The 22,677-nt window shown below is 40.3% G+C and overlaps 2 protein-coding genes across 4 annotated transcripts in view; one reads left to right on the top strand and one right to left on the bottom strand.

Moving 5' to 3' along the window:
• Positions 1-1,084: 1,084 nt before the first annotated feature.
• Positions 1,085-6,995, bottom strand: slc46a3 (solute carrier family 46 member 3). Of its 3 annotated transcripts, none has more exons than XM_034200206.1 (6): positions 6,867-6,995; positions 6,051-6,269; positions 4,241-5,123; positions 3,502-3,585; positions 3,106-3,262; positions 1,085-2,282 (listed from the first exon to the last, which is right to left on the bottom strand). In XM_034200206.1, the coding sequence occupies exons 2-6, from the start codon at positions 6,246-6,248 to the stop codon at positions 2,162-2,164; spliced, it is 1,443 nt and encodes a 480-aa protein (XP_034056097.1). In that variant the 5' UTR covers positions 6,249-6,269; positions 6,867-6,995; the 3' UTR covers positions 1,085-2,161. The 3 variants fall into 3 exon arrangements, with proteins under 3 accessions (XP_034056097.1, XP_034056111.1, XP_034056106.1); XM_034200220.1 differs by having other exon boundaries at positions 6,017-6,153; positions 6,867-6,975; XM_034200215.1 differs by having other exon boundaries at positions 6,051-6,153; positions 6,867-6,974.
• An 87-nt stretch (positions 6,996-7,082) lies between these two features.
• The window catches only part of synj1 (synaptojanin 1), a 29,360-nt gene continuing 13,765 nt past the window's right edge, over positions 7,083-22,677 (top strand). The window contains 20 exon segments of the mRNA XM_034200202.1: positions 7,083-7,356; positions 8,283-8,440; positions 8,652-8,738; positions 9,122-9,389; positions 9,650-9,875; positions 10,829-10,912; positions 13,738-13,799; positions 15,247-15,343; positions 15,800-15,975; positions 16,052-16,133; positions 16,238-16,390; positions 18,000-18,156; positions 19,005-19,028; positions 19,461-19,652; positions 20,189-20,273; positions 21,208-21,348; positions 21,430-21,622; positions 21,702-21,860; positions 21,981-22,137; positions 22,263-22,389. Coding sequence (XP_034056093.1) covers positions 8,317-8,440; positions 8,652-8,738; positions 9,122-9,389; positions 9,650-9,875; positions 10,829-10,912; positions 13,738-13,799; positions 15,247-15,343; positions 15,800-15,975; positions 16,052-16,133; positions 16,238-16,390; positions 18,000-18,156; positions 19,005-19,028; positions 19,461-19,652; positions 20,189-20,273; positions 21,208-21,348; positions 21,430-21,622; positions 21,702-21,860; positions 21,981-22,137; positions 22,263-22,389 — 2,594 coding nt within the window. The 5' untranslated portion in view covers positions 7,083-7,356; positions 8,283-8,316.

Raw genomic sequence — 22,677 nt, 5'->3', positions numbered from 1 at the left:
TTGCTGTACAGAGTAGGCTGGCTAGCCTGAGGGAGACACCCGCAACACCTCCAAGGGACCTGAACAAATAATTACATAATAAAATACAATGCAAATAATTTATTATTAATATTATCATTAAATAAAGGGGACACCCCCACCTCCGAGGGACGAAAAACAAATAATTACATAATAAAATACAATGCAAATAATTTATTTATTATCATTAAATAAGGGGGACACCCCTCACCTCCAAGGGACGAAAAGAAAAAAGGTCATGTGATCCAGTCGTTCCAAATCAATCCTGCCTGTTTAAACTGCTGTATAGCTCAGTGGTTAAAGCATGGAGCATAACCAGATTGTTTTGAGAAGAGGGTTCAGATCCCCATTCTGGTAGAACATGTTGGGCTGTATATTAAAAACAATTGTGTCTGGCTCTAAAACATAATTGTATTAAAAAGTTGCTTAGAATATTCACTATAATTAAGTGTAGATAATGAGACTAACTTTGTGTTTAGACTTCCTTTCATGAGACTTAAAATATATTTTACTTTGAAACTACATCAGAATGAATATTTGGGGTGAAGTGAAATGAGTCTTTAATTATGGACAGTTTTTTATGTATTCTTATCTAAAAATATAGAGACGTTAGCTCATATATGAGACTTCAAAGATCTTTTATTTTGAAACTGTACATCAGAATGGACAATAGTCGGATGAACATAGAGGGGCGATAGCTCGTATATGAGCAACTCTGCATCAGAATGACCTGATATTCTCTGAGTGAATATTTGGGGCGGCCTTTGAAATTAGTCTTTGATTATGGACAGTTTTTTTATTCATTCTTGTCTAAAAAGGTTTTATTTTATTTGTATTATTAGTGTTTATAGTCCAAACATTACATAAGAAATAAGAAAGTATTTATTTTTGATAAGAAAGTCTGCATATTTGTACGGCAGGATGCCTCATTGATTCTTTTTTTTCATTGCTAATACATTTAGCAAGTACTCGACGACGACACATCACATACATCTCCAAAAGTGTTAGAGGAAGTCATTGGATACTCAATTTTAAAAACACTTCATTTCTTGTTTTGAAACAAAGATACTTTTACATAAATGCATTTTTTAATAAACTCAAAATCATACAAATACTCAAACTACATCCCTTTATTTTCAATGATACACAGTTTTTCATTGAGATTCAAAACCACAACACCTCCTGCTGGCTGGTCTATCTTAAACCATTCCTGCATTTCCATCCTGTTATAGCTTCCTCAATAAGGCAGAGTTCAGGGTGGACACATAGAAATAACATATTCCAGTCACATTTGATAAAACCTGCACCATTTTCCATGTTATATTTAATTATATCCTTCATCCTGGCTAAGTAAACCCAATGATTCCTTTTTTAAATATTGTAATTTCCTATTATGAGGAATTTGATTGTTCGTGAATAATCATAACAAGTTTTGAATAGAGACCATTCATTTCTTAAAAAGAACAGTTCCCCATTAACCCCCCTTCCTCCTTTTGGGGGTTGCTTCAGATTGTTTATACATTCACATGTATACTAAAACATTGGTTTACATAACATTATATACTAATCTAGATTTCTGTGATATTGTATTACATTGTAATTAGTGTCTTGCATTTAATTACCTTTAAGGAACAGGGACAGTGGAGCTCTTTGTAAGGGCATTTACTAACATTGCACTATAACAGCCAATGGAGAAGAGACTTTAAGACAAAAGGTGTTACAGATCTGAATCACTTCACGTAACTGAAACTTTTAAATTGCAAATCATATCACACTGCTAAACTGTATCAAAACACACACATTTTGAAAGCATTAGCAGTGTCACAGTCAGGCCATTTTGAGCTTTTAGATGCATGGCACTTAATATCCATGTTTTATATCCTATGTATGCTACAATTTTGATCCAATTCAAAATGTCAATATTTCATATTTTAAAAATATAATTTTCCGGTAGAACCTGTTTGATACCTACTGTATTTTCCTATAATATTGAACTTCAATAGCACAATCAACCACAGCAATAAAAACTAAATAATATGTAACCTGCATTGTCCATTACATCTGAGATCAACAGTCCTTGAGGTAAAACACTGAAGGAGATGACTAAAGTAAAAAGTGCTTATGAGGTTTTGGCGGATATGGCTCAGGAAAGAATAGCAGTCCTGTCGTTGTGATCTTCAGAAAGACCCTCCTCCTCCTCTGAGTAGACAGGCTCTGGCTTTGTGACCTCTTCGGCAACATTCACTCCTATTATTGCAACCACTCTGAAACACAGAAAAAAAAGCATGATTAGAGGCAGAAAAGCATGAGATTCATCAACTTACTACCAATTAAAACTACACTTTCTTCTCAACGTAGCTTTTCTCTGTAAATCTGCATCCACTTGCCTGAGTTAGAGACACTTTCAACAATTGTTTTCACCTGCCAAAGTCAGGGTGTGAAGCCCATGTTGTCCTTGGCTGTAAGTCTGAGATTACTGAACCAGTGGCTGTGTTATTCTATAACTACTGAGCATGTAACAGAAGAAACAGTGCACGTGACAGACAGAGCACTCGAGGAGTTTTATGTTTCACGCTCCTAAATTGACTCAGCAGCAGCAGCACTATTATGCCAACTCAGTGTCACAAAACAAATGTAAGAACTCAGGGTACCACAGATCTTTAAGAACTTGATTTATATATGATAAGACAGCATGAATCTCAGATATCTATATTACTATGTGAAGAGGGAAACAGTTCAATAAGGGAAGTTGAATGTTGCAAGAATGAGGAACCAATTTCTTTGCGGATGCCTAAATCAGGGATGGCATTTCTCTTTTTGTTAGTCAAGCAAAACAGGCAGTGAGTGACTCAGCACAAAATAGGTCATTTGTAATGTAACTCAATCCACGCAGAGTACAGCTCTAATGCTCTATGCACAGCATAAAGTGTACTGCTCTGTTATTATGTTGGGTAGAATGCTCTCTGACAACCATTTTGAAGTATGGTTGTATGCTCCTTCAATCATGAAACATTTGCTCTTTGTAGTAAAACTAGCAAAAGTAGGGTATTTAATGTGGTTTTGTTTAATTTGACAATATATACTTACCCTAAAATAAACAAAGGGATAGCACAGAGCACTGCAGCCAACATGAAGACGAAGCCAGGGTACCATGCCACCGTAGCAGCATAGATGCTGTTGAAGACTGCGCCCGATATATTGTTAGTTAAACTCTCCAGGAAGGAAAGACAGGCAAACAGGGCTCCTGCAAAAACACACCGCGGAGAGAAGAGAAGTGATACTGTGACAAAAAACAAGACATTTCTGAAACCACACTTTAGCTCCAAAATTCTGTTTGCCTTTAGGAACAGAAAGTCGGAGTGTTATGTTTTGGAGTGCATTTTGAAGTTGCTTGGACAAGCAACTCTTCAATGGACTATGACTCTACAAACAAACACTCAGGCATGCTTCTGTGGCTCTTGCAAAAGCCCTGATTCTACTCACCTTGCTCAGACTTTGAGATGATTTTGGATAACATGGAACGAATAACAGGGAAAGGCATGATAGACAGAAACATTGGCACCCACACTGTGAAAGAAAAATAAGAAAAATACTCTCGGTTAAACATCAGGAGCAGCTCCACTAACATGGAACAGTCTGCAAAAAGAATGGAAAATTACCAAGCTAGTACCACTACATGTTTTTAAAGCTCGGTTGGATGCTACAAAATCAGATGCTGTTGGTACCTGTACATGTGGTTAGATATGTAAATTGTAATCCCTGTACATTTTGCTGTATGATGTCCTTTTGTTGTTCTGTTGTTTATGTTTTTATGTCTTCTTGTGGAACCTACTGCTGCAGGTCTCCCTTGAAAAAGAGATCATTGATCTCAATGGGATTTTACCTGGATAAATAAAGGTTTTGAATTGAATTGAATTGAATCATAATGCAGAGACTTTACAGTAACCACATCAAATGCTAAAATACAAACATCACTAATTAAGGTCAATTCATATTTCACTGTGGTTAAAGATTTGTAAAGCTGGTGTGAAAGGCAGATTCTGTTGACTGTAATGTCAATGCACATTTTTACATGCAAAAACTAAACAAGGTGAAGGTTTTAAACCTTGTAAACAGCTGACAGTCAAGGCTTTGGTGATGTTTTTTCAAACTAAACAGCACATTAAAAACGATTACACATTATTGGTTTCCGCAGAATAGTTGCTACAGAATTTCGTCTCACCTATATACATCATGAAGGTGGTCTTGGTAAAGGCCAACAGGACCATGCCTGATTCGACAGACAGGATCCCCATCAGGATGATGACCAGTTGTGGCACTCCACAGTACGTGAACGCAGACACTCCCAAAAAACTGGTCAGGAACACAGACATGGACAGAGCTGAGCCGTAGCCAATCATAATCTCTGTCCAGCACAGTGGCTTATTCAGCTCATATAGTGTCATCAAGGAGAGACCACCCACGTAGGCGAAGGAGAAGCTGGTGAAAATGAGTATCAGGAGGACCAAGAGAGTTCTACTCCTGCGGCTGGCCCCTGCAAACATGTGGTAGATACCGTAGATCAGCTGTTTCACCGTGGAGCGCTGAGGAGACCCATCTAGGAGAATGGCATCAGTGGGAGCCTTTGTCACAGTCTCTTCAAGGATGAAAATGGCATAGAGTAGGATAAAACACTGAACCAACGCAGAGGTTAGGAATGGCCAATTAAAGCCTGCAGCTTTCAGAAAGTAGCCTGTTGATATCGAGGCCACCCCCGACAACAGGCCAATCATCATGTCCACTCCAGCCATGCGCAGGGTTTTGCGACTACCATCCTCACACAAGTCCGCTATGTAGGCGAAACAGCCCCCCAGAAAAGTGCCCAAGCCGCCAAACAGAGAGCTGAGGATCGATGCGCCAATGAGGAAGTAAATGTTGAGCTCGAAGTAGGATACTGCCAGGAAGGACAAGGTGTAGAGCAACGTGCCAATCAAAGGCGTGATGATTGTGATCTTGCGTCCTCCCCGGTCGCTGTAGGCCACAAGCATGAGGGTGACCACCAAGGAGGGGACTGCAGAGAAGAGATTTGTGTAGAGGGAGAAGAGAGATGCCTGCCTCTGTACCTCCTGAAAACACAGAAAAGAGAGAGCGTGGTTATGTCCGAAATGTATGGGCTGAGTCTGAACTGTGTGCATTTCAATTTGATGACAGTAAGTGACAATGAAATGTCATGAAACCAACACAGACTGATTTCAGCATCATGTGAGGTTTTCTTATTAAGGACCAAAAGGAACAAAGCTATCTACAGTGCAACAGATGCAGGAAGGGCTTTTCAAGAAAATACAAACAGGCTTTTCCAGAACAGTGTTCGCTCTAACTTCTCTGGTATGTTTAATTCTTACTTTATAAATACACCATCACTAATCCTTTTTTCGAGTACTTTTACAGTATCTGCAAATGGATGACTGATCATGTGCTCTGGAAGGACTATGATGATTTAATAAGATTGTCACTTTAGTCACAGGTTTCCATGTAATATCACTTTATGGCACAGTAGCTGAATCAGTTGTTTTTACTTGAATTATGTTGCAAGATCTGAAAGGTGTATAGGAAAAGCTATGCAGTGTCATGACAGTAAGGGTCCAACACAGAACGGGATAAGAACGGCAGCTTTTGGAAGAATTGACTATTGCAACTATGGATAGAGATAAATTGTGGTAACTTTATGAAGCCTGACTTGTTTTTTTGTAAGCAAGACATTTCTTTCATCAATATGCAGAAACCATTACACAACAATGTTTGAGTAAGCGTCACATGCCTTACAATGTAGGAGGTGGAAAACACAGGTAAAGGTATACATAAATGCAACATCCAGTACTTGTTACACTGAAAATGTAACATAGGTGGATGCTGGGAATGTTAATATAAGTGGATTCTTTTTTAGTGTTTCTTAAATGGAACGAAAGAAAAAACTGTATTTATAATTGAGAATGTCATTTCTATCTTGAGTTGCATGCACCTGTGTAACGTCCAATTATTAGTGTGTTACTGACATCATGAAAGCTGGAATGGTTGCTGCCGGCGCTGCTGTTTTCTGCACATCTGGAGGCATTGGCAGAGACGGGATAGGTGGTGTTTGTCAGCTCCTGCCAGAGCCTCCGGTAAACATATTGTTGCACAAGAGGATAGATGAGAAAACTGGAGAAAGCGTACAGTGCAACAATAGGCTCCACCAGGAAAAGACCCTTCATTTTGAGGAGCACCAATATTCCCTGGAAAGAGAACACATTTAGAGATAAACATAAACACAGATAATAAGGTAACACATACTGGTTGACTATGCATGTTTAAGCAGATATCATGTGAAGCGTATGACCATATTTCTAAAACAGTTCTAAAGTATAAATGACAACAGCTAATAACATATAGATTTGTTATTATGTTGTCATTTTTATATTAAAGTACAGTGTGCTTTGCAAACACATGAGTTAAGTCCTCTTAAAATAGTACAACTAATTGATGCAAGGCAAAGCAAGGCAAGATATGCCTTGTATTCAAGTCATAAGACTGTGGAACTTGAAGTAGTGTAGTAGTAGCCTACATGTTATATTTGTTATTCTATGTTTGCCTTTTCATAACTATCGATACGAACGTTTTCTCTACATGTATCAACACAACATTATCTGAACGTTTGAATCATTACATTACTAGAATATTGGAAGATAACCCTGTATAGCACAGTTTGTTCCCGTGAAACAGCGAAATGTGCAGTGCTCGGTCAACACACAATAGAAGACAACAACAGCTTTAACAGCCTTTAATATATTTGCGTTTAACATGATGACAAGAAGAAGCAGTTTAAATCTCACCTTTTGGATAGGCGCCTGGTTTATATTTGAATCTATCAATTAACACTTGCAAAACATTCTGTTTACGAGGTCAGTCAGAGCTCTTGTTTTATACAGAAGAGTACGGCGTTGTTATGAAACGCCCAAGTCCCGCCCCTCACCACATATGATTGGACAGTACTCGTTCGGGACGGCGTTCATTCGATCGGTAAACCTGTCAGTCGTGAGCCAAACCGGGCAGGAACTTTTCCGACTTCCTGAACGGGCATTGTATTCAATATTAACCATTTCTAACATGTATTTAAATAACCCTAAGGAACTTTCAGTTGATTCAACTTGGAAACATTTTAATTGACTTAAATGCGCCCTTCGACTTTTTTACGGTACAGTTTCACTTGGTATTACGGTAACGTGAGGGAGGCGTCCTTTGCGTCGGAATGTACCATTTTCGCCAAGACACCGGGAAGGATTCTGTTGTGACAGCGTAATAACAACCCGGCGGGGGTAGACGGTAAGACCAAATCCTCAGCCTTTTCCCTATGTTATTTAAATCCAACGCAGAATTGTAAAATAAAAAAACCGAAATTAAAATATATACACAGGCATACTTAAATAACGGAGTCGCTCATATGTGTGTGTGAGTAAATGTCAGCCTATCCTCCCGAACGTACAGGTAGTACCATCTTTAACATCGTCAGCTAGCGAATCATAGCAACCCCTGTGATTAATGTAGCTAACTTAGCTAACGTTACCAGCTAGCGGTTGGTAGGTAAAAGACAGCTCTCTCGGTTTATCCATCTCGCTTTCTTAATTGGTTTCGCGCGTCAGTGTTAAAGCTAGCTGGAGGGTAAACGTTAGCGTTAGCTTAACCTGCTGCATTTGCTTTGTAAAGTCGTGACTGTCCGTGTCGGGATGGATGATGTTTCAGTCCACCGGCCTAACGTTCACAGTGTTAGTGCTGATCATAATCTCCAGCTACTAGCGAAATTCATTTAAAACGATTAGTTAGTCATATGTTTGGGCTTTGGCGATATTTGATTGTACGTTAGGCTTCTGATTATGTAATGGCAGTTCTGAATCAGGCAATGTGCAATGCCATTGCCTAATCATACGTTAGATGTATGTTGTGTGTTGGGCATACTTTCATTCAGTAATACAACACCTGTATAACCTGCAGTCAAAGAGATGTATTGGTATTTCGACGTTGAAACGCCTTAATACTTGCTTAACGTTAGCTTAGGAAAACGCTATCAAAATGATCATGATTCCATTTTTTCCCAAAAAGCAAAAGGTCTATGGTCACATCATAAGTCTACCCTCTCCATCAAAAATCGATAGCCCATCTTACGCTCCAGTTGCTATTGAATGACAGATGCTGTGTTTTCTTGGTAATGTCTCTGATCTGATATATGTTTTATCCTTTTGTTTGGTTTCCAGGTCATAAAATAAGTGTCTTCATCTTGGATCAACAATGGCCTTCAGCAAAGGATATCGCATTTACCACAAACTGGACCCCCCCCCCTACAGTGTTATAGTGGAAACTAGAGGCAAAGAAGAATGCCTCATGTTCGAATCGGGGGCCGTTGCTGTTCTTTGTAAGACATCCTGTTTGAATGCTGTGTAATGGGAGATAATGTATATACTCAAAACTCTTGAGATGAAACACAGCTGTTAGAGACATTAACTACCAAGTGATTGACATGATATTGTACAATGATTAAGTCAAAGGCTACATTTACTTACAAATGAAAATGAGATCACTACCAATACTTGCTTCACATTGTATTGCCTTTGTTTTTCTTCTAGCTGCAGCAGAGAAGGATGCCATTAAAAACACATACGCCAAGATTGTTGATGCCTATGGCATCCTGGGCGTCCTCCGCCTAAACCTGGGTAAGCTACAGACGCATCTTCTCTACGCATGCATCCTTGCTGCAGACATTTCTGGTGACCCCCAGGTTCTTGTGTGACTGAACGCCCCTCTGGTTTGTAGTCATGTTGCTGCCTCCTTTTAAGCTGCTTTCTTCTGCCTTTTGCATGACCTTGAAGGCTGTTGTTATCACAACAAGGAAAAAGCCTCACAAAAGATTATAGATGGCTGAGATTTGACTGGCTGGTGACTTCCTTGTTCGAGGATTGACACCAAAGTGTACTTAAACCTTTCTTGTCCAGTCTCTATATGTATTATTCCTGAATGCACGGAATCATATCCATCTACTTACTTCTTGCTTTTGCTTCACTCTTATGTCTCTTTTTCTTACTCCTTACGTGTGCAGGTGACTCCATGCTCCACAGTCTGGTGGTTGTGACAGGATGCAGCTCTGTGGGGAAGGTGCAGGATTCTGAGGTTTTCAGGGTCACACAGACAGACTTTATATCGCTGAAGAATGATCCAGCGGATGAGGACCGGATTGCTGAAGTGCGAAAGGTCCTGAACTCAGGACACTTCTACTTTGCCTGGTCTGCCTCTGGAGTTAGCATGGACCTGAGTCTAAGTGCACATCGCAGGATCCTAGAGGACACAACAGATAACCGCTTCTTTTGGTAAGAGCATGACATTTCTACTATTCAAAGGTTATAATGAGAGTAGTAGTCAGGTATTTGGCTCCAACACTCTCTGGAATATTATACTGTATGAAGTGAACTAAGTATGCTTTCTGCAATCTGCAGTCTTTCTGGTGAAATTGTTTCCTCTGAATGTGTGATATTGGGGCTGTGTGATATGCAACTAACGTGGGAAGATTCACTGTTCACACTGAATTGGTTTGTGTGTTAACTGTTGTGTTATCTTCATGAATCCATAGGAACCAATCTCTGCACCTGCACCTGAAACACTACGGAGTAAACTGCGACGACTGGCTGTTGAGGCTGATGTGTGGCGGTGTGGAGATCAGGACCATCTACGCAGGGCACAAACAGGCCAAGGCGTGCATCTTCTCCCGCCTCAGCTCAGAGCGAGCCGGCACCAGATTCAACGTCCGAGGAGCCAATGACGACGGACAGGTGGCCAACTTTGTGGAGACAGAACAGGTGACTCAGACCTTTGATTCTTTCTGCATCCGTTTCTATATACCCTGTGAATGGTCACATGACCTTTTGTTAATACAGTCTGTTTAAACACTGTATTAACTGACTGTTAAGGAGAAAACCTGGTGCAGCTTCATACCGAAACTCTATTGCTCCAGCACATTGTGTTGTCACTGGGGAAGGAAATTGTTCAACAATAATAATTATAGGTGCACGGTTAACCTACAAGAGGAAAACCATTATGAAAACGCAGCAAACTGATTTAATGGTAAAGCTCCAGTCTGAAGCTCTTGACATTGCAGAAGTTCAACTTCCTTATTTAGCGAACTTCATTTCAGTCAGTATTTAGCTTTAATTGCTGGGCCAGCATAATGTTTGTTGACTCATCTATATTTTAATAAACAAACTTACTTTTCAGCTCTGCATTTTTTGAAATAACTCACTTTTTTTTAACTCACCGTTTTGTATGCTTCCTGTTTCAGAACACAAACACAAAGCTATCAGTTGGAAAGAATAACTGGAACTACTAACATTATAATAAAATTTCACCAATATTTGCTACCCCGAAAACCACCAAACAGATCCTTCAAAGTCTTTCAGTTAGAGTCGGAATAGAAATTGAACATTTAGAGCTTCGTTTGTGTATTGGGTTTACAGTTTTTTTTAATGTTAGAATATACTGTATTACTAGGTGTGCTGGTTATTGTTGCCAACCACTTGAAAGCTTTGGTGATTAGTGATTTCTTCCTTATATCAGCTTATCACCAAAAACATGCATCCACTCTACATTAAATGATTTCTCCTTCACATTTCCTTTTTTGTCTTGTCAAAAAAAGTGACCACAGACACACAGGCTGACATTGTCTATAGTCATAAAACAATTAGAGTTGTATGGACATCTGTGCTTTGCCACATTGCAAATGAACTTAACCAAATGATCCTCTTCTTTTGAACAGGTTATCTTCCTGGATGACAAAGTATCATCCTTCATACAGATCCGTGGGTCCATTCCTCTTTTCTGGGAACAGCCAGGAATTCAGGTAATGGAAACTAAACCTGTCCTAAAAAAAACTTTTCATATATTAAGCGACATCATATGAAAATCATGCAGCAGCGCTCGTGTTTATGTTGAACTTGTGCCCATTTTGTATGCTGCAGTTGTAGATAAGGCTCGGTGTCAGTGAGTGCCAAAGTGTTGCTACTGAACTCTAATGAACCCTCCATGAGTTTGTTCACACTTTCATTAATACAAAATGTTATATAGCAAATGTGACAGAATAACACATGTTGTTATTACACGAGATATCTTTATGGTAGTTTTAACACATTTTGTCCATGCTATGTTCAGAAAAAGTCCATAAAGGGTGTTTTGTTGCAACTGAATGAGAATCGGCATCGTAATGGAATGGATGAGAACCCCCACCTGGTATATCTTCTTTTTTTTGCTCTTGCTGGTGCTGGCGCTTTCATACTGCAGATAGGACTTTCTCTGTGCAATGCCAACAGCCAGGGGTGAAAGCCAAGGGAATCCCATGTTATACATTTATCCAGGTCCCATACACTACAGCAGGAACTAAGATCACCCACCTTAAACCACACCAGTGGGATTCTCCTGCCCTTGTCCTGACATTGCACAGAGTGGTGGTTTAAATCTAACGTGGGGCAGGTTTATGATAGATATAGTGGTTCGTTGGTAAAGGGCCCTTTTCTGTTTTCCTCAGCTCCTAGACTTCTTTGATCAGGTGAAAGCCTGGTCTGAAAACATCCCTTACCCACTTCCCTAAGTCAGTGTGAAATCTCTATTCAGCAAGGGCTATTCAATTAGTTTGGAATGGGGCCGGTTGATGAAAATGATCCAAAGCAAGGGGCCGGGAAAAAGATGGCTTGAAATATGAGCAATCATAATTATGAGCTTCAGATACAGTAAATACTACAACAGCTTAGTGGAGTGTAGGGCTGCTCGATTATGGCAAAAGTCATAATCTCGATTATTTGGGTCAATAATTGATATCACGGGTTATTAAAAACGATTATCCATTTACTTTGTAAACATCAATTTGTTGGAGAAAATGTGAAGACAGTTGATTTCCCTGAACTTTAAGTATAATTCAACTGAAAAACCAAAAAGAAAAAAGAAAAGTAATAATACAAAAATAATCGTTTTATTTCGATTACGTTGTTTTCGTAATCGTTGCACGCCATAATCGTGATTGCGATTTAAAATACGATTAATTGAGCAGCCCTAGTGGAGTGCATATTAGCAACATAGCCCCAAGGCCTTTATAGATCTAAATGGCAAGTTCAGAACCCGGGGGCCGCTAATTGAATAGCCCTGGTCTACGGTTTCTTTAAACACAGGGTTGTGGGCTCGGGGTTGTTTTCAGACAGAACAGTCCTGCTTGTAAAGCACCATTTCAGCTCATAGTCTCCTCGACAGATCGTGTCTTTGTCGGCTTACTTTCTCCCCACTCCCCATATTCTGTCATTCCTTCCCTGAGCCGGATGGGTAGTTTTGTATGAAGATCAGTCGTTCTTTTTTTGAACAAAAAAACCTTTAGTTTACATTAGAACTAATCGTGAAGTGTCATAAAGCCCGGCAGAGAAAGTTGCAAATCAGTAAAGTGGTAGAGCTGCGCCCTCTTAGCTGATTAGTAGTTAGACTTCTGGTTGATGATAACATCTCAGTTAATCATTGTTTATGGTTGCTTTCGGGAAAGCACCATTAGGTGAATCAGTCATCAGTGAAAACTGTTGCATCAACAGTATTTGCAAATATGTTTTATACTTAAAAAGTACTAGATTATAAGAACTGCACTCAAAGGTCTCAACCAATTATAGGTCCAAATAACTGATGAATATTCCATGATTAATGTTCTTGTAGGTGGCATGACATAAGTGACTTTGAAATGTATCTTAGTAGTATACAATCAGTGTGAGTTAAAGAGGACCAGTTAGACTCCAGGTGTTATGTTATAGAGTTTGAGTAGGATGTGAATGGGTTTTGTTCTAAGGTGTACAACTGTTACCCGAGTCCTTTCAGATGTTATCTCAGGAAGTTATTAAATATGCATAGTAGGCTTGCACAACAGCATTGAAAGGAAGTTGTGACAAAATGGCAGCAGCATGGAGCAAAACGTCTAACACTGGCAAACACAAGCCTAGCCAAAATGGACACATGCAGAAATGCTGGCCCTTAATGTCCACGCAGCAGTGACAATCATTGACTGGTTTGAACGCAGAATGGATGTATTTGGCTTGGGACCTGAATTGAGTGACAAGTAGGAAGCGGAAGAGGAAGAACCCTAATTGGAGGGTGATTCAATTTTATTTTATTGAGTTGATGACGAGCAATTAGAGACAGGAAGAGAAGCAAGATACACATTGAGAATGGTAATGCAAAGGCAGAGATGGGTAGGGGACACGTAGGGACCTGCAGTGCAGTACATTTCCTTTTAAAATCCTCTGTGTCATGCTCAACCTGTCATGGTGTGTTCATGTCTGCCTTTACTTCTCTGTAAGGCTCTTTGGTGTTTCTCTAAAATGAGTGAGCGAAAAAGCAAAACAAAAAAGATCCAATAAGGTGACAGGCAACAGGGTTTCTTTGCTGCTCAGTGTCTGAAAGAACAATCTCCCTCTGCTGACCCCGTGTTGCTGTCGTTGTTCGACACTCTTTTTTTTCTTTTTCACTACGTTGGTCAAATGTTGTATTCAAAATATATATCCCAACTTCGGTTTTCACCACCAGGATTTCTGGTTATCTGCAGCATGTGTGTGTTTCTGCAGCGTCCCTTTTTTAAAATGTGTATTAAATAAAAAAGGACACTGTGACTTGTGTCTTTCTTGTCTTGCTGTCTCTGACCTGCAGGTCGGCTCTCATCGTGTCAAGCTGTCAAGAGGATTTGAGGCAAATGCGCCCGCATTCGAAAGGTAATTAAAATGTTCTGTGTAGTGTGTTTGTGTGTGATTTCTATTCCTCTGAGGGGCAGAGGAGACACCATAACACTACATCTCCTGCAGCAGTGCCCAGGCAGAACAGAGAAAGGCTCCTCAGACTCCTAAAGGAGTAGATGTTCATTGAAGTGTGTCCTCAGAGGCCGGTTGATTGCAGAGAACAGAAGGGACAAATTGGTAGCCCTTGATCAGCTGTCGCCCTCTGCATTTAATATGTATTGCAGACAGTTTCTTTGCGTATTTCTTATGCCTCCAAGCTCGACTTAGAATGTTGGACAAAGAGCTATGCTACCACATGAGTCTTTGATTACTCATCTTGTCTTAACTGGAAGTTCATCTTGGAGACCAGATGGTCAGTAAAATGGTTGTTGCTCTCCCTGTCTACAGACACATTGCAGATGCAGGGTTACCAACATAGCAGCTCCCTTTAGATTGGTTAGTTTGATGAAGCCAGATGGGATGTCAGTCACTGGGCTAAACTCAGGCTCTCTAGCTAGAAGATGATCTCTCTAATCACCGTGGCACTCCTTGATTGTCCCGTGCCTGGCTTCATCCTTATCTGTTTTCTGTAGCCTCCCTATCCGAGCGGCCGTGCTGAACGTGTTAAGACAAGCTTGTCAGATGGAGCACCAGTTGTATCTTACAGCAAATGCGGTTTTTTTTCTCCCACTAAATAGTTGGCAATGCAGCCAGTCTTTCTCAACATCTGTCCAGATCCATACTCATGACTCATCGGTTGCTATATCTAGTTGTTTCTTGTTTGCAGTGGCTGCCTTACAGTATATGTCTATCTTAAAAATGCCTATTAAAGTACAAGGCCAACAAGAACATATTTTTAGAAACACACTGTATTAGTAGCGTTTGTCTGATGGTCTTGCTGCTGGATGCTACTGATGTTTAATCCATGTCTGTAATATTCTTAACACTTGATGGTGAGGCCTGTGGTTATTGAAATGCCTCTTTTGGACACTGTTCCTTCCACCAGTCTCTACTACTTTGCAAAACTATTTCCGCCCCTAATAAACTGTTTTGTGCACTCTTGGATTCATTCTACTCATACGTGTAATTGTATTCCCACATTAATAACTCACTGTTGACTCCAAAAGTGAAGCTTGAATCCTTATATCCTTGCCATTTCTAATGTGTCTTCATATCTTATTAAAAGTCATTTGCATTCCTTTATCATACAAACCAGTTTGAAAACACAACATGTCATAGTCTTAACAGCATCATGCCTGTACAGTAGCCCAGCAGGTGTTGAGATGCGCTATTTATTGTGTTTTTATCTATCTATATACCATTGGTACCAAGCATGGAGACTTTGACGTGTTATGATAAATGCTGCAATAGGTGTACTATTAGTCTGTGATGTTGTCTTTACCTTAACAATGCCTATTATGTGATTGTATTATGTTTTGTCCAGACACTTCACCACACTGCGAAGGTTGTATGGCAAACAGGTGATCATCAACCTGCTTGGGAGTAAGGAAGGGGAACACATGCTCAGCAAAGCTTTTCAGGTGAGGGAAGCTATCTTTCGTCCTTTGACACTGACGTGTACTTTCTGATGCTTCAAACAATACAGAATTAGTCCAACCTTAATCTAATCCACAGAGGAAACTAAATTTGTCTTAAAAAACTAAATATTTTCATTACTATTAAAGAAATGTTCTGGTTTGCCATAGTGGAATATTTTTGTTTCCTCTAGTGTGCAGAACAAAACTTAATTTTCACTTTGTATACGAAAACATATCATGTTTATTAAGCTGTGGGAAGCACTTTAAAAAATGCCTCACATATTGTTTCTATATGGCAAACTTGAGTCATAGTTCTTTGAATGTCCGTCTTTTGTGTTAGAGAAAAAGAAACGTCTAAAATATGCATGTCCGTGCTGGGACAGGCCTTGCGCGCACAACAGTTTCGCATTCAGTTAGAATTCCAGGGGATAATCCTCCTCCTCTCTCTGTCACGCTCAGAGTCACCTGAAGGCATCCGAGCATGCAACAGCGGTAAAAATGGTGAACTTCGACTACCATCAAAATGTGAAGGGGGGAAAGGCCGACAAACTGCACAGTGTCCTGAAACCCTACCTCAGCAAGTTCATAGAGGAGTGTGGCTTCTTCTACTACTCTGGAGAGACGGGCATTGCAAGGTGAAAATAAATACAAACAAGTATAATGAAGTATAAAGGAGTTTTGGATTCTTAACATTTGAACATGTCTTTGTAGAACTCAAGGTGGGACCCTAAGGACAAACTGCCTGGACTGTCTGGACAGAACCAACAGTGTTCAGGCTTTCTTTGCCCTTGAGGTGAGACTTTTGTTTTGTTATAAAAGAGCATATCATTCCCGTCACATCCATATATTTCTGAGTTCATGCTTATAGTTATTACTTCCTGTTCCTCACCTCCCCAGATGCTACCAAAGCAGCTGGAGGAAATGGGGCTGACAGAGAAACCCCAGCTGGTGGCCAGGTTCCAGGAGGTTTTTAGAACCATGTGGTCGGCAAACGGCGACTCCGTCAGTAAGATCTACGCGGGCACCGGTGCTCTGGATGGCAAGGCCAAGGTACACAATATGGACACGCCTAATACCCATAAATATACAAGTTCACAGTCATTTATAGCCTCAGCCAGCAGTAACAACTAGGGATGTAACGATATATCAAATATCGCGATATCGCGGTAAATAAATGTCTCAATACCGTCGTGAGACTGACAAAATCTACCGTAGTTTTTTTATTTTATTTTTTTTTTAAATCTTTATTCAACCAGATGGTCCCATTGAGATCATCGATCTCTTTTTCAATGGAGACCTGTCCAACATGGCAGTAAGTAGGTTACAACATGAACATAAAACAACAGATAACACAAAAGGACATCGTATTTACAGGGCTACATGTACACACCTAGAGACATTGACAAGTACCAACAGTATATTTATATCTCGCCCTGTCAATAAGCCTCACTTTCTTGGCAAAAACTGTATTGTTTTTGAAGTGGTGGAGAGACAATGCACAGATTTATTCTATTGCAGGGTCTGATTATTATATTGTTGACACTTTAAAATACTACTATCCTACTAAAATGCTGTACAAATCAGATTTATTATTTAATAAAGAGGAAAAAAAATCAAGTAAAAAAAAAAAAAATTCACATTCTTTTTCTTTATTTTTCAATATCGCGATAAATATCGTACTGTGGACTTTTTATCGCGATATTATCGTACAGTGAGTTTTTGGTATCGTTACATCCCTAGTAACAACGTCCTTTCAGTTGTTGATACTGCTTGGAGAAATAAAGCACTGAATGACAATTATTTACTAAATACATAGTCTAGTTATGGTCTGCTAATGTAGCTAACGTTGTAGCTTGAGGGAAGATCACAAGAAATGGCTCTGAGCAGTAAAGTGGAATTCTCTTCAAATTGACCGAACAACGGGGGTTACCTTCTAACTTTGATCTTAAACCATAAATAGCACTTTAAATAATGTCTAGTTGTGTGCTACGGTGCGTGCAGTGACAGCGTTGATCCTCTGTGTGTAGAACTGTGTGCTTCAGTTTCTTAACTCTTGTGTGCTGTCTCTTTCTGCTCTCCTCTGGACCTCTCTACCTCTGTGGTAAGTTAACAAGCCAGTCCATGTTGTATTTTCACCGTCGGTCTATTTCTGGTGCATTATTGATTTCAGTGTCTGTGGGTTATATGATGATGGAGGATGGGATAGGTGGGGTTATTTTTAAAAAACTTGATTATGTATACTGTCTTGACCTGGCAACTTTGAAATCTCCATGGAGACCTCTACTGATCCACAGAAATCAAGTTAAAAAGAAAACAAAGGAAATTGATATGGTGCCCTCACGTGTTGAGTGATCTTACTGCAGCATCGTTTCCTGTTGCCTACATTATCTGTTTCTATTGGATGAACAAGGACAAACCAATTAAACTGATCACCATGTGGCATTAAATCAAACCACATCAATCAGAAAAACCTTCCTGTGAAGTTTTGATCCTTCCTGGTCAGTTCATAAATCTATATTACTCGGATCTCTCTGATGTGTTCCTGCTTTTCTTCTCTTCCGTGGTTGGTGTGTGAACTACGGACTATTTCTCACACCGAGTAAGAGTAGAGCTAATAATCTGGGTGTTTTTTGTGTGTGTCTGTTCGTAGGTTGGAAAGCTAAAAGATGGCGCTCGTTCTGTGACGAGGACCATCCAGAACAACTTCTTCGACAGCTCTAAGCAGGAGGCCATAGACATCCTGAGGCTGGGCTCCACACTCAACAGCGATCTGGCGGACAAAGCTCGAGCCTTGCTCACCACTTCCAGTCTTTATGGTAACTCTTTTACAACATAGGATGTATTTTTATCACTAAAATGTACATATAAATACAGGGTGTCCGCGGGGTCTTAAAAAGTCAATTTAGCGAAAATTAAGACTATTAAAAAGTATTAAACGGCATTTTCCAAGGTATTACATTTTGTAGCTTGTTTTCAATAAGTATATAAATTGTCCAAAGAGGTTGTATTCTACAGTCTGCCTGAATGTAATCATTGCGTAGGTGTGTAGTGTGATTCTGTGTAGTTTATTGATGGCATCCCGTTGGGTTTGACGCCATCTGAACAGGACATCGCGCGCTCACTGCTTGATAGCACGCGAAGGCCCGTTTACGCCGGTTGCTAAACAACATCGTTATGGGGAAATGCAAGTTTGCGTCCAAATGGTTGGAAGATAAGGAGGAAGGACAATCAATACTGTATATAGTCAATGTGAGGTAAAGTGTGTCGCCAAGGTAACCGGTTAAAACTCCAAGTGGCGATGAGGTCTTAAAATGTAGGAAAGGGTCTTAAAAAAGGTTTTTAAAGGTTTTACATTTGACTTCAGGATTCCTGCATATACCCTGAAATAACTAATGCTGCTTCCATATTCTCTAATGTGTATTTTCTGCTCTGTCAGGGAGGAATTGTTTGCCTATTTTGACGAGTTTTGACCTGTCTCTGTTGTATCCCTGTTAGCCAGAAGCTTACTAATAGCAGGGTTTGTGTGCACTGCGTCGAGTGTAATCTCCATGTGTCAGTTATCTGTCCCAGTTAGATTAAAGCTGACCGACTGCTAGAATGATCCGTTAAAGTACTGGTTAACCCGCCCTTCTCTCCCTTCTCTCCTCATTGCTCACAATCTTAGTCACTGAGCCCATCTTGCAATCAGGTATAGTAACCGGCAGACTGCCCCCAGTGGATGGATGTTTTCATCTCATCACAGTCGTCCTATCATTTGTGTTCATTATTGTTCTTTTATGTAAAACCCAATGTTGGTAGCGGTTACCCTCGGTCTGATGCAAACAACCAGGCTTTTGAAATGGTGTTTAAAAGTAAGAGGATGCTGAATTTTGCAAGGACATTTCCACATTATTTAGTGTAAAGATTTTGAAACAAGGGAACCATTACCAACGTTGATTATTTGGATGTTCCCATCCCCCATGTTTTAGAACATTGCTTCAGTGTTCCTCTGTTGAATTTTGATGTTCTTCCATTGATTGTTTTCTTCCTGTTATTGTTTTGTTTCCCTGTGTGCCACCCTTCCTGCATGCCAAACACTCAAACATTGTACACTCTAATCCTGCTCTCCTCCCCTCTAAAGCCTCTCCAAGAGTACTGCTGGGAATGTGTCAGAACTACCATAAATACACGAAGCCCAAGCAGATCCGCGTGTGTGTCGGCACCTGGAATGTTAACGGGGGTAAACAGTTTCGCAGCATTGCTTTCCGAAACCAGACGCTCAACGACTGGCTGTTGGATGCTCCAAAGAAGGCAGGCCATCCTGATTTCCAGGGTATGTCTGTGTTTAATAAAACACACTCACTGGGGATGAATGTCTGGAAATGATGTTTGATAGGGTTGCTCTTATTTATTAGGTGTAAGAAATGGCTTGACATTTTGGATAATACTGGTATTTGCATTCTTGAAAGGATTTTGATTAGAAGAATGATACCACTCTCTTATCTGTTTGCTAAATACCTAAAATGTTATACAGTATCTTGTTTATTATGTGGTCTCAGGTAACTGACTCCTTGAAGAGACATATCTCTATTTATACAGTATATTTGCATTTGCTTGTGAACAATAGGTACGATTCTATTTTGATTAAAGCACTATATTGCTCACAAAATCTTCATACAATTATATATGATCATCATTTTCTTTACCATATATTTATATACTGATTTTAAATGCCATTTTCTTAATGTCTTTCATTTTTTGTAAAGCACTTTGAATTGCCTTGTGTTGAAAAGTGCTATATAAATAAACTTGCCTTGCCTTGCCTTGCCAGACAGGATGTTGAACATGTTGTGTTTCTTCTCTTTACAGACAGCAAAGCCAACCCCCCAGATATCTTTGCTATTGGCTTTGAGGAAATGGTTGAACTGAATGCTGGAAACATTGTCAGTGCGAGGTATGTATGCAATGATGTAGCCTCAGATAACTGACCTGTCTCCTTTTTGGCTAGTATTCATAACACTAATGCTGTTTTTACTCAAAAAATTATAAATGAAATGCATGACTTGCATTCAAAAGGATATGGGAGTTCAAATGTGGCCATGATTTATTCAGGTCTGGAATTATGATCATTAAGCTGAGCTGACAAGGCTATTATTACTCATAAGGATTTTGTAACGTCCTTATATTTGAACATATTACATTGTTAATGGTCCCTCTAAGACCCCATTTACACGCATACGAAACGCAAACAAACCGAATACGATATCAAAAAAGTCTTCCGTTCACACGAGACCGCTCGAAAGCGCTGGAGACGCTGTAGTACATATGCCGGGCCTGTAAGTGACGCTGTACTTCTGCCACAAAATACACCAAAAGCAGCGAAGAAGACCCCCGAGCATGGTTGCCATGGTTGCCCTTCTGTTTATGCCTCGCGGTGGATTTAGCAACATGTAGTTCATGTAATTCTCCATGTCCACTTGTTGCTGATGGTTGTGGTAGAGGAGCTGTAGATTTTGCACTAACATCTGTAGCATGGTCAGTAGCAGTAGCAGTAGCTACTGACCATGCTACAGCAGTGAGCAGCAGAGGTGGGGCTATGGCTTCATTGTTATCAGGAAATGATCGTATAGGGCGTACACACTGAGCCGTTTGGCCCCCCAGAGCGTTCCGTTTGCAGATCTATCCACCTTGGGACCCGTTATCATTTGCCGGGTCCGTTTCCGCGTTTCCGTTACGGCCTCGTGTGAACGAACGGGCTATACGAAAGAGAAAAGTAGCGGATACAGCCGTTTGCGTTCTCGTGTAAACAGCACCTTACTCACACTATGTTTTTGCCTTGTCTTTCTGTGGTTTCTGCAATATAAAAATATGTTGTTTTTTTGTCTTAGCACTACAAACCAGAAACTCTGGGCAGCTGAGCTACAAAAAAACTTATCACGGGACCACAAGTATGTGTTGCTGGCTTCAGAGCAGCTGGTGGGAGTCTGTCTGTTTGTTTTCATCCGCCCACAGCACGCACCCTACATCAGGTAAGAACTGTATACACTCTCATGAGAGAAGATCCCAGTTCTAGGATCAGATATAACCTCATCATTCAATATTTCTTCCAGGGATGTTGCTGTGGATACTGTAAAAACTGGGATGGGCGGGGCTACAGGGAATAAAGGAGGTGTGGCCATCCGCATGCTCTTCCACACCACCAGCATCTGCGTCGTCTGCTCCCACTTTGCTGCTGGCCAGTCACAGGTCAAGGAGAGAAATGACGACTACAATGAGATCACGCGCAGGCTGACTTTCCCCATGGTAATTTTCCTGTCAACAAGTGATTTAAAAGCACATTTTCCCGTAACATTACTAAACCACATCCGTCCCGTTTTGCCAGGGTCGTCTGCTGTACTCGCATGACTACGTTTTCTGGTGCGGAGACTTCAACTATCGAATCGGCCTGCCCAATGAGGAAGTGAAAGAGCTCATCAAACAGCAGAACTGGGATGCCTTGACAGCTGGGGATCAGTTGTTTGACCAGAAAAATGCTGGTTTGGTATGACCTACTGTACACCTGCATGCTCACATCACTAATAACCTTCATTTCCTCAGAACAGAAACGTTTGTACCACGGAATTGAGACATACACATACTAATACAGAAATGTCTTCCACAGGTTTTCCGTGGTTTTATCGAGGGCAAGTTAGATTTTGCTCCCACCTATAAGTATGACCTCTTCTCAGAGGACTATGACACCAGTGAGAAGTGCCGCACACCGGCCTGGACCGACCGCATACTCTGGAAGAGGAGGAAGTGGAACTTCGACAAAACAGGTGCAGAGCCTCTTCAGATATTTCTAAATAATCTCGTACCCTTCTATTTCAGAACTCATGACAACATTTCAACACTGGCAAAAATATGTTTTAGTCATATTTTTGAATTTGTGTGTGTTTTGCAGCTGAGGAGATGAATGTAGTAGGAGCCAGTACTACGTCTGGGGAGAACGAGGACGATCCGGACAACCCCTGGAACCCTGGGACGCTGAAGTTCTACAACAGGGCTGAGCTTAAGACCTCAGACCACAGGTAAAATACATATACAGTCAGGTCCATAGATATTTGGATGTAAATACCCTCAATTTAAAGCTGAAAGTCGGCACTTAAAGCACATATTGAGTGTTTAATCTCAAGTTAATTGTAGTGGTGTACAGATCCAAAATGATGAAAATGGTGTCAATGTCCACATATTTATGGACCTGACTGTGTATAACCGTTTCACCTTTAGCAATATCATTTGCTGCATTTCCTTCTTATGTCACATCTATGTCGTGTAAAGTGGATCCAACTAATCCCATATCCTCTGAAGTGTCATTT

The sequence above is a fragment of the Gymnodraco acuticeps genome, unplaced genomic scaffold (assembly GCF_902827175.1).
Source record: "Gymnodraco acuticeps unplaced genomic scaffold, fGymAcu1.1, whole genome shotgun sequence".
Lineage (NCBI taxonomy): Eukaryota > Metazoa > Chordata > Actinopteri > Perciformes > Bathydraconidae > Gymnodraco > Gymnodraco acuticeps.
This window is presented reverse-complemented; position numbering and strand designations above follow the sequence as displayed.